The sequence below is a fragment of the Suricata suricatta genome, chromosome 5 (genome assembly GCF_006229205.1).
Source record: "Suricata suricatta isolate VVHF042 chromosome 5, meerkat_22Aug2017_6uvM2_HiC, whole genome shotgun sequence".
Taxonomy (NCBI): Eukaryota; Metazoa; Chordata; class Mammalia; order Carnivora; family Herpestidae; genus Suricata; species Suricata suricatta.
The window spans coordinates 60,163,025-60,180,908 of record NC_043704.1 but is presented as its reverse complement, the minus strand read 5'-3'; the positions used below and the strand labels follow the sequence as shown (position 1 = coordinate 60,180,908).

Genomic DNA, 17,884 nt, shown 5'->3' with positions numbered 1-17,884 from the left:
AAACAGAACTTTTGTTCAGTTATCCTTTTTAAGGGCTACCAAAATCTAAAATCTACATTAACAGTTGTATGCTTAGCAATTTTACTTTTTTACAAACTTACTTTACAAAAATGTACGAAGAAACATATGCACAAAACATGAAAAGAAACTGTAAAAAACACACATAAGGATGTTTTAGTGAATCAAGGTTTGTGATAGCAAAAAAACCCACAAAAAACCAAAAAAACACAATAATTTAAGTGTCTACCAGAAAGATGCTAATTAACAGATTATGATAGAGCCATACAGAAGGGGTACTGGGAAACCACTTAAAAGAAGTAAGTAGGCTTCTTCTCTTAAAATAATGGATGAATATGTCCCTTTTCCTTTCTCATAAAAGTAATCACCAAACAAGGAGAATAAGAAAAATAAAAAACACAAACTCTATTACCAAAAAACTAGGGGACATGTTTAGCTCCACAACAAAATGAGGAAAGCCGCTTACACGAGGTAAAACCCAAACACAGATGTGGGAAGAAACCAAGAATTCACCTGAAGCTGCACATCTCAGATTACACTTCTGTAAAACTAGGCCAACGCCAAGAATCCTTTGTTTAGAACACTACACCCGGGATAATGGGTGCTGGCAGCAATTCCTTGGATCCAGTACAGCATCAGGGAGAAGCGTAATGGTGGGGACAAACCCACTGCAGGCAGGAACTCTTACAGTGATGAAAAAGTGGGCAAGGCAGGGTAGAAGAGACAGAATCACTCTAAGTGACCTTGTGGCAGTAGATTTCTGTTGGCAGGAGATCAAAGTAACTTACACAACTCCATTCCACAACAAACTCCACAGATTGCCATGAAGCAATCCGGTCTCCCCTCCCATCTCCTGCAGAGATGAGTAATAGTATCAATATGCATCAGTATGGGAACTACACAAAACACAAGAATAAAAAAGATGGAAGAGCAAAGAAGAGGATGGTCAAAGAACGTGCCGAAGAACAGGTGAAAACTGTGACCATGATTAAGTAATGAAAGAAACTGTCAATAATGTGTCTTACCACACAATAAAATTTCAAAGAATATACAGTATGGTCAGAAAAGAGGTTTCATGAGCCAGCAGAGCTCTACAAAGAGCTGGAAGAAAAAAATAAAGCCATTACAGAAATGAACGTTTCATTACAAGCAAAGTAAAGAATAACCACTGATTATCCTGTGGGCAAATGAACAAAAGGCTAAATAAAAGGATTCGAAAGAAAAAGACACATAAGGAAAACAAATAAAGGAGATCCAGTATGTCCAGTTTGAAGATGGTAACAGAAGAGAAACGTGTGAGAAACAATTCTTGAAAACTTTCAAAATAAAAGACACGTTCATAAGCTGAAAAGGTAACTAGGTCTCAGGAAAAAATTATCAAAACTGTCAATACTGGCAAATATCTTAATGAAGTTCTAAACATTTATTTTTTAAATATTTTAATGTTTATTTATTTTTCAGAGACAGAGAGAGACAGTACAGGAGTGGGGGAAGGACAGAGAGTGAGAGAGGAAGACACAGAATCCAAAGCAGGCTCCAGGCTCTAAGCTGACAGCACAGAGCCTGATGCAGGGCTTTGAACTCAAGAACTGTGAGATCATGCCTGAGCAGAAGTCAAACGCTTAACCGACTGAGCCAGCCAGGCACACCATAAACCTTTAAATTTAAAGAGAAATTCCTTTGTTTAAAAAAAAAAAACTTCTATAAAAGGAAAAAAGCAGGCCAGCTTCAGAGCTCTCCCTAGCATTTAATGCTACAATAAAAGTTCTCAAGGAAACAAACATTGATCCAAAATACTTTATACTCAAGCAAACTACTATTTAAATTTAAAAGCAGGAGCGGGGCACCTGGCTGTATTAGTCAGAAGAGCATGCGACTCTTGATCTCAGAGTCTTAAGTTTGAGCCCCATGCTAGGGGTAGAGATTACTTTAAAAAAAAAAAAAAGAAAAGAAAAAAGAAGGGCGCCTGGGTGGCTCTGTCGGTTTAAGCATCTGACTTCGGTTCAGGTTATGATCTCATGGCTTGTGAGTTTGAGCCACGCGCTGGGCTCTGTGTGGACAGCTAGGAGCCTGGAGCCTGCTTCAGATTCTATGTCTCCCTCTCTCTCGGCCCCTCCCCTGTTTGCATTCTGTTTCTCTCTCAAAAAATAAAATAAAGACAAAAAAAAAAAAAAACCTTTAAAGGTAAGAAAAAAAACAAACTTATGAGGAAATAAGAATTCACAGAATGTAGTTTCCCTGAGCCTTTCTTGAGGAAACTCAAGTCAGATTTTAGCCAACCACGAAATAAATGGAGAAATTATAGGCAAAAGACTGCATTTGGGAACTGACCCCATTTTACTCTAGGTTTAAGGCTAATACAAATATTGTATGCATGATTAAACAATAGAATGTGAGTATCATAAATCTGAAACTGTAGAAATAAAAGTACCAAAAAGCAGGGACAGAAGTGGGAGCGAAGATGGCAGGTAACAAATGAATGCACTGATTTTCTTATCTTGTATACCCAGCCATCAAAATATAATAATCCAAAGCTGATAATTAAAGTTGTAGAGGTACAGGTATATTTGGAGTTTAGAGCAATGGTAAAACATGTAATGAAAAAAAAATGGTAGTAGAGAACATCGTTTTATGGTATTAACAAGATTGAGACAGTTCGATAAATATCTTATACTGACATATCCTCAAGATATAGTACATAAAGCATTTATTTTTATTTATTTATTTATTCATTTTTGTAAAACATTTATTTTTTTTTAATGTTTTACTTATTTTTGAGAGAGAGAGAGAGAGAGAGAGACAGCATGAGCAAGGGAGGGGCAGAGAGAGAGGGAGACACAGAATCTGAAGACAGGCTCCAGGCTTTAAGCTGTCAGCACAGAGCCCCACGTGCGAACCCACGAAACACGAGATCATGACCTGAGCCAAAGCTGGATGCTCAACCGACTGAGCCACCCAGGCGCCCCAGTTTTGTAAAACATTTTTTCAAAGCTAGGAATATGGCTGTACATACAAAGAATTTTAGAATGAAAGAAACATTCTTTAAAAAAAATTAAAGGTTTGGTGCTAGCTTTAAACTTAAGAATAGATGTAAACTGCATTTATTTCAATTCATATACTCACCAGTATAAATAGAAGCTTCTCTAGCAGCAACGGGCATATTGGAGGTATTGGCTACCAAAGCTGTCCTCTTCATAATTGATTCCACCTTACCATCAACTTCCATCGTGAGCTAGAGGCAAACAATCTCTTATCCTCCCATTTCCAAACAGAACATTTTAGCCCCTGCTTTTACAACTTACCCATATTTAATCCCTCTTATCAGTTTTCCCAGAGTAATATTCCTTATCACTCCAACCTCTCCTCTCTGCCCCACTGTGCATTATTTCCACTTCATAAATAAAATCCATTATTTCATGGAAAAAGGAATATTACCTCAGCAACCTCGTAGATCATATAAAGCCAATGTAAAGTTCCCATCTATAAACATTTTATCTATTTTATCTTTCTACCAGTAACTGAAAGCCACCAGACCACAAAGAGAAACTTTAAAGTATTTGACTGAAAAATTCAAATTCCTTTCCTCGAATATACAAATTGAATCACAAATATAATCAGAAAATTCCTTCAAAGATCCTTGACAAATGAGAGCATTGCTCTAGGTCCAACACAAAGCTATTGATTGCCAACAAAAGTTGGTTAATGGTATTTTTTTCTACAATAATATTTGAAACTTTATATGTACAGACCTCTGGGAAGTCCCGGAGGACTTCAGACATCTCATTTCCTCGTTCTCCACATCCTACATAGATGATCACATCACTGTTGGAATACTTGGACAGAGACTGTGATATCACTGTCTTTCCACAGCCGAAAGCCCCCGGGATTGCAGTAGTTCCTCCCTGCACACATCTGAGCAGAGAAAACAAAGTGTGGATTGCTTTACTTGCTAATTACTACTAACAAATAAAGTAGGCAAGTGACACAGAAATACAAGTTGAAGAAAGAAAGCACTTTGAAATATTTTCATCTGTATCTATAGATATATATACAAAGATAGATACAATAATTGCTCCTCCAGCTGGTACCTATAAGAGTGGATGTTTTTTATTATCATTAACCATCTCTACCGTCTTTAATAACTGGATAGTGAGGGTATATGCCACAAAGTATCTGGGGAAACGTAATATGAAAACAAAACAGTACTAATGATACTTGGAATATTTATATTAATTAGTTCATATAAGCACAATATAGGAATCACAGCTAAAAGAAAAATTTAAATAGCTTTTCTACGCTGCCTTGAGGCAAAAAATAAGACCTAAGAAAATCATATCTTGTTATAAAGGTTAATGAACAAAGAATTTCATTAAGGTCTTATGTCAATCCCCTTTTATACACTGAATAACTATTTATAAAGTACTTCCTAGGCACTAAAAACTGCTTGGAGATGCTGGAGAGACACCAGCAAATAAGCCATATTTCTGTACTCACAGAGCTCACATTCCAGGGGGATAAACCGAAGAGTCAGCTGGTGGTTAGAGTGCCATTTAGCAGCTACATTCAAACTTTCCCTAAGAAGTGGCATTAGAGAGTGAAATATCCTTAAGGGCAGAGCAAAGTGAATGGTGTGGTATGTGTCTGTGTGTGTGCTCACATGCCAAGTAGCATGTAAAGCAGGAGGGTGTGGGCAGGAGAAATGAAATTTAATGCTAAGGGAAATTTCTTTGCAATACTATGTTTTATTAAAAACTTCACAGAAACATTATGACCTTAATAATAATAATGATAGACTTCAACATAAAACTAATACACATTAAAATTTTTCTCCTTGAAACCTTTTTTTAAAAAATATTTATTTTGGGGGAGAGCACAAGTGGGAGAGGGGCAGAGAGGAGGACAGAGGATCTGAAGTGGGTTCTACACGGATAGGCTGACAGAAGTGAGCCTGATGTGGAGCTTGAACTCACAAACTGAGATCATGAGCTGAGCCAAAGTCGGATGCTCAACTGACTGAGCCACCCGGGTGCCCCTCTCCTTCAAACCTTTGATTGACTTTGATAAACCAAGTGGGCACGTCCATTCATCCTATGGCTTTATATACCTTTCTCAAATCACTTTTAACTTGGGTGGGGAGGCAGGGCTAGGTGTGCCCCAGTTTGGAAGTTCAGCAATTCAATGTGAAAAGTACTATCAAGAGAACATCCAAGGTGCTATGGGAGAACACAGGAAGGGGTGCAAAGTCTGACACTGGGTTTGAGTGGGTTAGGAAATCTTTCTGACAGTCGCTAAGACCTGAAAGGGAAGAATAATTAGCCAGACAAAGGGAAATAACATTCCAAGCAGAGGAAACAGCATATCCAAAGGTCCAGGGGTAATAGGGAGCATTGCTTGAGGAACTAAAAGTCCTTCAAGATGCCTGGAAGATGATTTATAAGGAAGCTGGGCAGTAAAGTGGCTGACATGATACTGGAAGGTAAGCAATAGCCAGATCACAGACCAGATGGTTTTATAAAGAATGAAGGAGGTTTTTTAAAAAAAAATGTTTATTTATTTATGAGAGAAAGAGCATGAGTGGGGGAGGGGCCAAGAGAGAGAGGGACACAGAAGCAGGCTCCAGGCTCCAAGCTGTCAGCACAGAGCCCAACATGGGGCTTGAACCCACAAACTTCAGCATATGACCTGAGCCGAGTTGGACACTCAACTGACTGAGCCACCCAGGCACCACAGGAGGATTTGTTTTAAGAGCAATAAAAAGCACTTTGGGGTTTCAAGCAAAACAGTGCAGAACCAGATATGCGTTTTAGATGCATCATTATTTAATATGGACAATCTCTTAGAAAGAAGGTAAGACTAAGGAGAAGAGGTCTAAAGTGATTACAGCAGAAACTAGGGTAAGAGCCTTAATTAAAGTCATGGAGTAGGGATGAAAGATGTACATAAAAAATACCTAGGTCACAGAATAAAAGCCCTGTTCAATAATTAGATGTGAATAGGTAAGAATGATCCTTGAGAGAAGTCACAGATTTTAGATTTGGTATTCACTGGATAGATAATGACAGCTGTTGAAAGAGGCAACAAAAAAAGATGAGCAAGTTTCAAGGAAGAGAGTAGTAATAAGATGACGATTTTAGCTTGTAGGTACCTGACTTAGAGGTGCCTGTAAGATGTTCAAAAGGAGAGGCGGGATCAGAAGTGAACATATGAGTCTGGAACTCACACAAGATCTGGGCGAAGACACAGATTTGGAAGCCATCATATGTAGAGGAAGACTTAAGTTATGAGAGTGGACAAAGTCATCCATACAGGGTAAGAGACCCCAGAAGAGGGAAAAACTCTAATAAATATCAAAATTAAAGGAGAAGGAACTTGCAATAGAGCATAAGAACTTGTGTATAGAAGCTAACAGGAAGAATAAAAAAAGAGAGTATTTCAAGGAGGAAGAACTCAGAGCAGTATTCGAAGATGTAGGAATTAAGGAAATACTAAAACTTATTTACTGAATTTTTAGTATGGGAGTGAATGAGAATGTTAGTGACTGCAGTTTCAACGAGGGGGCAAGCCAGCTGGGCCGGCACTGTGAATGAGAGTGGGAAAAGTGGACATGGCTAATTTATTTTTTTAAGGAGTCTGCCTATGAAGATGAGACAAGTGGTGGAAGTCAAAAAGGAGAAAAGGGCAGATATTTTTTCAGGAAATGCAAAATAAAGGGAAGAAAACCTACAGAGAAGGTGTCTGAGGAGACATGAGGCGGGACAAGCCTCAGAAAGAGGAAAGGAAGAAGGGACAAATGGGAGTGTACATTAGTGGAAGGAATTTCACATGTGAAGGCTCTAGTAATGATTATTTGTTGCTAACGAAGGAGAGTGGAGCTGAGGACCTGAGGCAGGTGCAGAGGTCTGAAATAGCTGCTGAGGAAAGCAGGAGAATGGTAAACAGAGAAATGCAGTAGGACTTGGGACCCAGCAGTGAGGTACACCTTGCACTCATTATCTGAATTTCTCAGCACCCTGTGAGTAGACGTGGGAGCGGGAGGTGGCTGGACAGATTCAGTTGGCATTTTGCTGGGTGAGTGTGGCAGAAAACAAAGGAACAAGAAAATACAGTATGCTGGTCAGTATCCACAAGACTGACAGCCTATTAAGCTTACGTTGGTTCCTGAAGGATATGGAAAGAGGAGGTGCTGACTAATAAGAAGTCACAGGATCAAAGATCTTGTGAGAAATAGTGAGAACTCAGAGAGTTGGTCTGAAAGGTTAAAGTGGGACATATGTGGGTTGGTGATCAGAAGTTGAAGGAGTTATTATATCATGGCTTCTGTCTTCTCTGTGAATTAGATGATGAAGTCTTTTGTTCAAAGTAAAGCAGAATATGGTGAAGTCTGAGATTTAAAGAAGAAGAGATTTGAGGTTTTGAAGCAGTTGATGAAGAAAACGGCAAACAGGAGACTATAAATTAAGAAAGATTCCTGGGCAGCACAGAGAGCCCAATTGGTTTTAGAAACCATACTTATAGTGACACCAATCTACTAATTCCGGGATAGCTAAATAAAGATAGCTATATTGTTTGGACACAGATTTGCTGGAAATTTTATTTTTTCAAAATATCTTAGAAATAATGCCTTTTTTGGGGCGCCTGGGTGGCTCAGTCGGTTAAGCCTCCGGCTTCGGCTCAGGTCAGATCTCACATTCGTGGGTTCAAGCCCCGCATCAGGCTCTGTGCTGACAGCCAGCTCAGAGCCTGGCGCCTGCTTCCGGTTCTGTGTCTCCTTCTCTCTCTGCCCCTCCCCCTCTCATGCTCTGTCTCTCTCTGTATCAAAAATAAATAAAACATTTAAAAAAAAAATTAAAAAAAAAAAGAAATAATGCCCTTTTTGCAACTGTGAAACAATAAATCTTCAATGATTTGACTCCATAATAAGCATTGACAATATATGAACATATTTAACTAATTCACTATTATTTCTCTAGATAAAATTTATATAGCAATAGCACATAAGATAGCTATAAGGCAGTGAAACAATAAGCACATATAATCCTCTGAGGAAAAACCACAGGCATAGCTAAAACTTACGGAAAAAGGGCATCAAGGACCCTCTGGCCAGTCAACAAGGGATGATTAGCCGGCAGCTTCTCAGTGACAGGCCGAACCTGACGTACAGGCCACACTTGGACCATGCTAAACTTCTCCTTTATACCTTCAAATTCAAGTTCCAAGACAACATCCTACAGAAATACAGCAGAACATTAAGTACAGCCAAATTATGAACATTTCTTCTTCTAACATCAAAGTAACCCCAGATTCCTCTTGGGGGTGGAAAGGTAGTATGTGGAAATGGATTTATCCTTCTTATTGCAAATCTTTATTTTATATATAAGTTTATTTATTTTGAGAGAGAATGTGTGTGAGCAGGGGAGGGGCAGAGAGAGAGGGAGGGAGAGAATCCCAGGAGGCTCCATGCTGTCAGAGCAGAGCACAACACAGGGCTTAATTCCACGAACTATGAGATCATGACCTGAGCCGAAACCAAGAGTCGGACAACCAACTGACTGAGCCACCCAGGTGCTCTGGAAATCTTTATATACAGTCCTAATTTTTTTTTTTAATCAAGTGCATTGATTAGTGTTTTAATGCTTAAAATATAGGAGTTGGAAGATGTATTTCAAATAATAGAAGACTAGTTAAAAAGTTATATGGTTATGCCCAGGGACAGGTATTAAAAGATACAGAAGATACTCTTGAGACTGTGGTAAAAATGAAAGCTTTCCTAATTTACTTCGTATCTTTCTTTTGTTTATTACAGCAATCTTATACTGATTTAATGAAAAATACTTACAAGAACCCTAAAAAATCTAATAAAGTCAAATACAAAAGCAAAAAGATAGTAATACTCTAACATTTATGAACACTGAAATTGTTTCAAACTCACAAACAATTCCAACGTCCTCAGACTTGTAGCAATCTGTAATTTTGAACTACATGAATTTGAACTGTCTACCTCAGAGTGTTCCTTCCATGTGTGTGAGTCTTTAAGCCAGTAAGGCTAGCTGACTGCTCTGAATCCCAATCTGAACTCTTTTGTTCTCTATATTTTACAGAGCACAGAACTGCTCTTGAGAAATGACTAGAAAATTGTTTTTACTACATTTTGTTTGGAGCAGATTGTTACAATGGTCTCCTTAATAAAGTTATCTTCATACCCACAAAGACTATTATGAATCTCTGATATTTGACTATCAATAACACTAAAGGACTAAGTTTTAAACAGCCTGCCCAGAGTTAGAATTCATATAATCCATTATACAATAATTATGCAAATGTAGATTAACAGTTAAAATCAAAGTCTACACACTATGCCTAAAGATTCAGGGGTTTAAAACGAGCATAAATTAAGAAGGTAGGGAAATGTTACACTAAATATTGGCTTCCCTTAAAAAAAACAAAAACAAAAAATAACTCAATATGTTCTGCTTTTTGTATTCCCAAGCCTAAGTTTAAAAATAAAATCTTACATAAAAAATAGTTATGGCAGTTATTTACAAGAAACAACAAGTGTTGGCAAGAATCTAGAGAAAGGGGAACTCTCTTGCACAGTTGGTGGGAATGCAAACTGCTGCAGCCACTGTGGAAAACAATGTGGAGGTTCCTCAGAAAGTTAAAAATGACCTATCCTATGATTCAGCAATTGCATTACTAGGTATTTACCCAACGGATGCAAAAATACTGATTCAAAGGAAACAAGCACCCCAATGTTTATAGTAGCATTATTAACAATAGCCAAATCATGGAAAGAGCCCAAATGTCCATCAACTGATGTACACACATGCGCGCGCGCGCGCACACACACACACACACACACACACACACTGGAATATTACTCAGCCATAAAAAAATGAAATCTTGCCATTTGCAATGATGTGAATAGAGCTACAGGGTTATTATGCTAAAAGAGAAAACAAGTTTCTCAGAGAAAGACAAATACCATGTGATTTCACTCACATGAGTAATTTAAGAAACAGAAGAAGGTGGGGTAGGGAGGGGGAAAGAGAGGCAAATCAAAAAACAGACACTTAACTATAAAGAAGAAACTGAGAGTTACTGGAGAGGAGGTAAGCGAGAGGAGGAGGTCTTATAAACAAATGACGGGTATTAAGGAGGGCACTTATTGTGATGAGCACTGGGTCTTTAGGTAAGTAATGTATCACTACATTCTACACCTGAAACTAATATTATACTGTATGTTAACTATCTGGAATTTATTTATTTATCTTCATTTTTTTAATGTTTATTTTTGAAAGAGAGAGAGGGACAGAGCATGAGCTGGGGAGGGACAGAGAGAGAGGGAGACACAGAATCTGAAGCAGGCTCCAGGCTCTGGGCTGTCAGCACAGAGCCCAATATGGGGCTCTAACCCACAAACTGTGAGATCATGACCTGAGCTGAAGTCAGATGTTCAACCGACTGAGCCACCCAGGCGCCTCACTAACTGGAATTTAAATAAAAACTTGGAAAAAAAGGAACAGGGGATCTACTATACAACATGATGACTGTTCATAACAGTATAGTACTATATACTTGGAAGTTGCTAAAGAGGAGATCTTAAATGTTCTCACCACACACACACACACACACACACACACACACACACACACATATGTAAAGTGTTTTGATAGAAATGTTAACTAACCCTATGTAGTAATCATTTTGGAATAAATAAGGGTATTAAACCATCATGGTAAAAAAAAATTATGGGAGTTATTCAAAACCTGCACATTAAGTATCAATTCTATGACCATTTAGGACACTAAAATGGGTACTCTTGGGACTATCAGATAGGGCCACACTATGAGATAAAGTTTATAAACTACTCACTGAGGTATCATAATTTCCAGGTGGAGCAATGTAAGTTACAGTTCCTCTGTTTCGTGGTGGTAACATGATTTTGTGTTTGATGAGCGAGTTCTCATTGACAATTCCATAAATATCTCCACCAGTGATGTGACTACCAACCTAGAGAAAAAAAGCATCGTCTGTTAAATGTTCAAATAGACATCAAGCTCTTTAACGTTCAAATAAATGTCAAGCAGATTTATCCTTGCTGCTATTATTTAAATCATTTGCTTCATTTATCAATAAAACACATTAGATCTAAAATTCTTCTAGCAGATTTAAAGAAAAGTTTAAACTATACTTCTGTGGTCTATTTTTATTTGACTAAGGAGTACAAAATAGTTCATTAAACATTCATTTCACATTCTTTCACCAACGTTAGAAATCTTGGTTATAAAGACATACCCGCAAGTTTTTGCAAGGTGTAAAATCCCATTTGACATCTCTGCTCAGAGCAGACACATTTACTCCTCGGGGAATGTAAATACTTTGGGTTTGACTGCTGATATCTGACAGAGGTCTCTGAATGCCATCAAAAATAGCTCCCATGATGCCAGGCCCAAGCTCTACTGAGAGGGGTTTACCAGTACGGAGTACAGGATCTCCAACAGACACACCAGCTAGAAACAGTAGTTGAGGAAAACTCACTATGAAAGTTTAGAGACACTATAAAAAGGAAATACTACAGTTTAACAGGAAATGATACTTAAGAAGCTAAAACAGAAATTCTCAAACTTTCTCAGTTCACAACATCCTTAGTGTTCCATTATCATTTTTTACAGTGACCCATGACAAAAGATATATAATAATTCCACTTCTTAAATAGTTCTATACAAACAACTTAATAAATATATATGTCCTAACCAGTGAGTGGCACTGAGAGAAAAATATATAGATTGAAAGAAAAAATATTTTAGCTTCATTTTTAAATAACATCAATTCTTACAAATGGGATGTAAGTGCTTACTGGGCATTGTACCATTTTCAAGCCTTGTAATCAAACTGAATATCTGTTCCACATTCAGTTTTGTATGATACTTGCTTTTTAGCTTAACAATCACCACTCAGCTAGCTTCCCAAATATATGATATTATTGACAAGAATACAGTGTGGCCAAATGATGAAAGTGGTTATTAACCGAAGCTACTGGTTCACATCGTGTCTGAACATGTCTAATATTCCTGTGTTAACCTCACAACGTGTAAAGATCCTGGGGTATCACGTGAGTGTGCTGCCGCTGCCCAGCATGCCTCTGCACAGTCTGGGAACCACAAAGCTAAAAGTAGAAGCAATATATGGCTAATACATTGATTGTTTCAACTCTCCTTAATACATGATTTCAACTATACTACTGAGGAATATCAGTCCCCTAGAAAGGATACTAGCACTTGGACAAAACCTTAAAATCTTAAGAAATGCTTTTGAAAAGCAAAAGAATAAAATCTGCAAGTAAGCACACTGAAACCATGTTGCTCTCACATACTTGCTGACAAGAGTAAAATCAGGACAACTTTTACTGACAGCAATTCAGCAAAATCTATCAAAATTTAAAATGCATTAAGTCTTGATCCAAGAATCCAACCTCTGTGAATTCATACTATAGTCATACTTCAACACTGTTTATAACACATAGAGACTAGATACAACCAAACTTTCTCTTATTGAAAAGATTAACAAATTATATACATTCATATGATGGAACTCTATTATGTAACTGTAAAAAAAAAAAGAGCTTCTATAAATTGCTCTAGAAAGATCTCCAAAATATATTTTCATTTCCATTATGAAACTTTTCAAACCTAGAGCAAAACTGAAAAAATTTTACAGTGAACTCTTATTTACCAGTTAGATCCTACCATGAAACATTTTCCTATACTTATCACATATTTATCCATCTTCCATAAAAAATGCAGGGTATAGAACACTGCATATAGTATGCTGTCTTTTGGGGGGGAAAGGGAAAAGGATAACATTTATATTGGTTCATATATGCAGTTAACAACCTAGGAGGGTATACAATAAAAGGAAGTAATAAAAATGGCTACATGCATGCGTGTTTTGAAAATTGGCCAAATACAGGATGGCAATGGTGAAGAGGGCTGTCACTGTATACACGCTCATTTGTTTTTATCCTAAATCTTCAAACCACGTAAAAGATTGAAATATAAAGCTAACAATAGAAAAAAGTCCTTAAAAAAAAGTCATTTTGATTAGTCATGATTTCATAACTATAAAGACTTCTAATTTTATTTAAATTTTCAAATTTTATTTTGATTTAGCAAATCAACATTCACACAGAGTGAAAAAATGTATTTTAGTATGGCAAAAAGTTTGTACCAAATAAATCTTAATAGTCAAAAAACTAATGCTGCCCCTATAATTTACTGCAGCATTATTTACAGTAACCAAGATATGAAAGCAATGTACGTGTCCATTGATAGATTAGTGGATAAAGATGATGTAGCATACTTGTGTGCATAAATACATAAAACACTATAACATATGTGCATGTGTATATTACACAATAGAATATTATTCAGCCATAAAAAAAGATGAAATCTTGACATTTGAGACAAGATGGGTGGACCTAGAAGGTATTATGCTTCATGAACTAAGCCAGAGAAAAACAAATACCATGTAATTTCATGTATATGTGGAGCCTAAAATATAAAATAAATGAACAAACAAAAAAAGAGACAGATTCATAAATACAGAGAATTGGTGGTTGCCAGAGGGGTGAGGGTTGGCTGAATGGGTGAAATAGATGAAGGAGATTTGAAACAAACTCCCAGTTATAAAATAAATTGGTCAGAGGGATAAAAAGGTATAGCGTGTGGAATAGAGTTAATAATATTGTAATAACTTTGGTAAGAGGGTAGCTAAAGGTGAGCATTTCATAAAGTATATAATTGTCAAATCCCTATGTTATACACCTGAAACTTATACTTCAACAAAAACATTTTTAAATAATAAATGAGAATACTGTCCTAAATCAATTTATGTAAAACACATAAAGTTAAAAAAAAAGTAGTTTCTCTTCACAAAGTTTTAACACATTATCTCTTTTCCATAAAACACTGAAAATACTATGTCTAAAAGCCAAAATTATGATCACCAAACAAGAAGATTTCCTAGTGCTAACACTATAATGTAACATACTACCCAGCATTATTAGAATACAGAAAGTAGTGATTGATTTATTTATGAATTTACTATTTTAAACAGAAATCATGATTAGAGAATTTTAACCATAAAAATTAATATTATTAATTCTGTTTATGCTTTCTTCTTACAAAAATAAAATGTCACTCTTAAGAAAAATTCTAATTGGTTTTCCCTCGAGTTTGTGAACTACCAAACTATAAAGAGCAATGAAAGTTCAGAAGATAACATTAGTTTCTTAAAAAAAATAAGATCATTAATTCCTAGTTCCTTTCCTCAAAATTCCTATAAAAATCAGAGTTCTTTATAACACCAGCACTTCATGCATCTGGTATCATTGGTTGTTGCTGCTTCCACCTTTGCTATAAATCCCTAAATTTTGATGGGTAGAAAGTGGCAAGAAATTGAACCAAAAAGGATACAGGTTTCTTCATACACCTGGATAGTAGCCATGTCACCCTCCAGTCGGATAATCTCTCCAACCAGCTCACTATGGCCCACTCTCACCAGCTCATACATGGCTGCGCCTGCCATGTCACAGGCTGTGACCACTGAAATGAACAAATGAGTGTTGTGATAACTTAAGATTCTGTGAATAGTTACACATAATTAAAATATCCAGTTAACCCAATAATATCTCTCTCTCACATACTCATAAGAAAAATAAAATACCCACTATGAAACATACATACAGTTTCACAAGAATATGCATTTGTAGCATATGACATAGGTAAACAAAATTAATTTGTTAGGCTAAAGCTTATTCATTAACATAATACACATAAAAATTATGTTCAAAAAGTCCAAAGTTCTATTTGGCAAACTCTTACCTAGCAGCACTGAGACACACTTCGATCAACCCAGGTTGCTATAATACATGGAATGATGGATTTGGAATAAAAAAAAAGTTTAAACTAAGACCGGAATAAGAGTTGCACGGCAGAATGCCACATAGTATCAGTCTCCTGTGCTGTCACCACTCCTTTGAGAAGTAATATTTAAAACAACAATCTTTAGTTTCATTTTTAACACTTCACATTAGTGGTTAAAACTCTTCTGAAACGGGACTTCTTTGATAACCTAATGAGGGTTCTACCTAGAAAACCTCATATACGCGTCTAAAAATTTTTTTTCAAGGGTGCTTGGATGGCTCAGTCAGTAAAGCATGTGACTCCTGATCTCAGGATTGTGAGTTTGAGTCCCATGTTAGGTGATTTTTAGATTACCTAAAAAATAAAATCTAGACAAAAATGTTTTTCATAGACCATAAAACTGTTTATAATTAGTCATTACCACCAGGTGAAGTATCAGTTAAGAATTCCTATTTCTTATAAACACTCAACCAGAATTTATTTATATTTATTATTTTCTATTTACTATTACTATTTATTATTTAGATCACATTGTCTAGTAAGTAAAAGTTACTTTTCTAGTAGGCAGGGAAAGTTGTACATGAAAATCTGAAAGATCTGTGTAGCAATAACTTGATTTTTATTTATTTAATGTTCATTTATTTATTTTTGAGAGAGCAAGTGAGCATGTGCACATGCATGCACACATGTTGGGGAGGCCAAGAAAAGGGGAGACAGAGAATCTGAAGCAGGCTTCGCACTGTCAGGGCACAGTCAGTGCAGAGCCTGATGCAGGGCTCAAACTCAAACCATGAGATCATGACATGAGCCGAAGTCAGATACTTAACCAACTGAGACACCCAGGCAACCCAGAATAACTCTATTTTTGATATTTAGTCTCCTGATACAATTGATTAAAATCATATATTAATATTCAAGTGGAAATTATTAAAGTATTAATCTTTAATTAACTTGTGTTAGAACAATGAATACTTTGTTAATTTCATAAATATTTACCGCTATACCTACTATATAAGAGCTAAGATGCACTGAAATGTCAGAGATAACTACAATTTTAAATCAAATTTCATAAACCCAAAGTATGCCATTTTTCTATCATTTTATTAAGTACTTAAGAATTAGAAATAGTTTCTAGGAGCTGTTTACTACAAGTTTCAGACAAACATTTTTACCTAAACTCTTTTGATGGTATTCTTTCTTGCCTTTTCCCTAAAAGTTCTTGAATGTAGCCTGCTTTTCCTAAAGACCCTTCTGATCATCAAAGGAAAAACTGTTTCTTGGAAAGGCAAAAGAAACTGAAAACAGTGAAATGTATTTTTGCCAATGAGTTCAAGCTCAAACATCAAGTTCTAAGCTGTAGAAACACTGTAACTTACTGCATAAATACCAGAAAAGGGTGTTCACCTCCACTGTGATTAGAACAAAAAGACTATAGCATGAGGTTTATAAAAAAAACATAAGGAGGGGCACTAGGGTGGCTGAGTTGATTAAGTGTCTGACTCTTGATTTTGGCTCAGGTCATAATGCCAGGGTCCTGAAATCGATCCCTGTGTTGGGCTCTGTGCTGAGCATGGAGCCTGCTTATGATTCTCTCTTTCTCTCTCTCTCTGGTCCTCACCCTTGCTTGTATACACACAATCTCTCTCAAATAAAAATTAAAAAAGAGAGAGATATAAGGAAAAATAAGTATCCACGACACTAAGGATTATAAAGTAACGAGCGGGTTTTACCATGGGAACTATGAATCATATTTTGTAGTTGATCAATGAATAATTTGTTAATTTCATAAATATTTAAGATCAATGAATACTAGAATGAAATTTATTATTTAAAATACAGTACCCCAAGTTTTGGCATAATAAAACAAAGTTTTTAACTGCTTTCTATTATCATTCTTATGTCTTATGTCATAAACTTCTTTCCCACAGATACCTAGTTATGTGAAAATGTGAGATAAACATTCAGAAGGATTTACAAATGCAAAGAGCCACAGTTGATATTGTTGAGAAATGCTCTGAAAAAAATTATTGAAATTCAAACCACATTAACATATGTTTACTCATATCTGCAAGGTATGATATACTAAAAGCTATTAAACTTGATATTATATTATATAGGCTTTTTCTGAAAAAAATTATTGAAGTTCAAACCACATTAACATATTTGCTGAATGCCTATGATCTGCAAGGTATTATATGCTAAAAGCTATAAACTTTATATTATATAGCCTTATTTCACCTCAGATTTAACAAAAAAAATTAAGACATATCTAAAACTCTGAACACCAATTACACACTTACATAATAAATATGGTATCACAAATTAGTACCCAATAATTATCAAATCAAAATACTGAATACAAAAGAGATGCCTGGGTGAATCAGTCAGTAAGTGTCCAACTTTGGTGTCAGCTCAGGTCATGAGCTCATGGTTCATGTGAACAAGCCCTACATCAGGCTCTGCACTCTGCTTGGGATTCTCTCACTCCCTTTTCTATTCCTCTCTCTCTGCCCCTTCCTCCATTCACTACACACACATACTTTCAAAATAAATAATAAACTTAGTTTTTAAAAAAAGTAGTGAATGCTAGAGAAACTCTTATGATGGCGGTATTACCTCAGTCTTAAAACAACTAAGAAATCTTTTAGGAACAAATAGAACTGTGAGTGAACAGAAACTTGCGTATTTTGCCTGAAATGCCTTGTAAAGACATTAATTGAAGTTAGGAATCTTTACCATTGAAATTATTACATATTACTTACCAGGTCCTGAGACTCCATGCACATAACCAAACGTGCTTTCTTTATCTTCATCAAGGATTTTGGGAAGCTTGGAGAAATCCATAATGTTAATTTACCTGTGGTTAAAGAAAAAAGGTTTTAAGTATGAACGATAAAGCAAAAGAACTAATATTAGACAATTTCATCATTGGTATTCTTGAG

General features: G+C 36.1%; 1 protein-coding gene across 2 annotated transcripts in view; it reads right to left on the bottom strand.

Moving 5' to 3' along the window:
• Positions 1-17,884, bottom strand: part of ATP6V1A (ATPase H+ transporting V1 subunit A) — a 59,568-nt gene that overhangs the window by 11,108 nt on the left and 30,576 nt on the right. For both annotated transcript variants that reach the window (XM_029939309.1, XM_029939308.1), the window contains exons 2-8: positions 17,705-17,799; positions 14,493-14,621; positions 11,314-11,528; positions 10,891-11,028; positions 8,092-8,243; positions 3,768-3,930; positions 3,142-3,250 (exon numbers count right to left, since the gene is read on the bottom strand). In XM_029939309.1, the coding sequence (XP_029795169.1) occupies positions 3,142-3,250; positions 3,768-3,930; positions 8,092-8,243; positions 10,891-11,028; positions 11,314-11,528; positions 14,493-14,621; positions 17,705-17,786 (988 nt within the window). In that variant the 5' untranslated portion in view covers positions 17,787-17,799. The remainder of the gene's footprint in view (positions 1-3,141; positions 3,251-3,767; positions 3,931-8,091; positions 8,244-10,890; positions 11,029-11,313; positions 11,529-14,492; positions 14,622-17,704; positions 17,800-17,884) is intronic.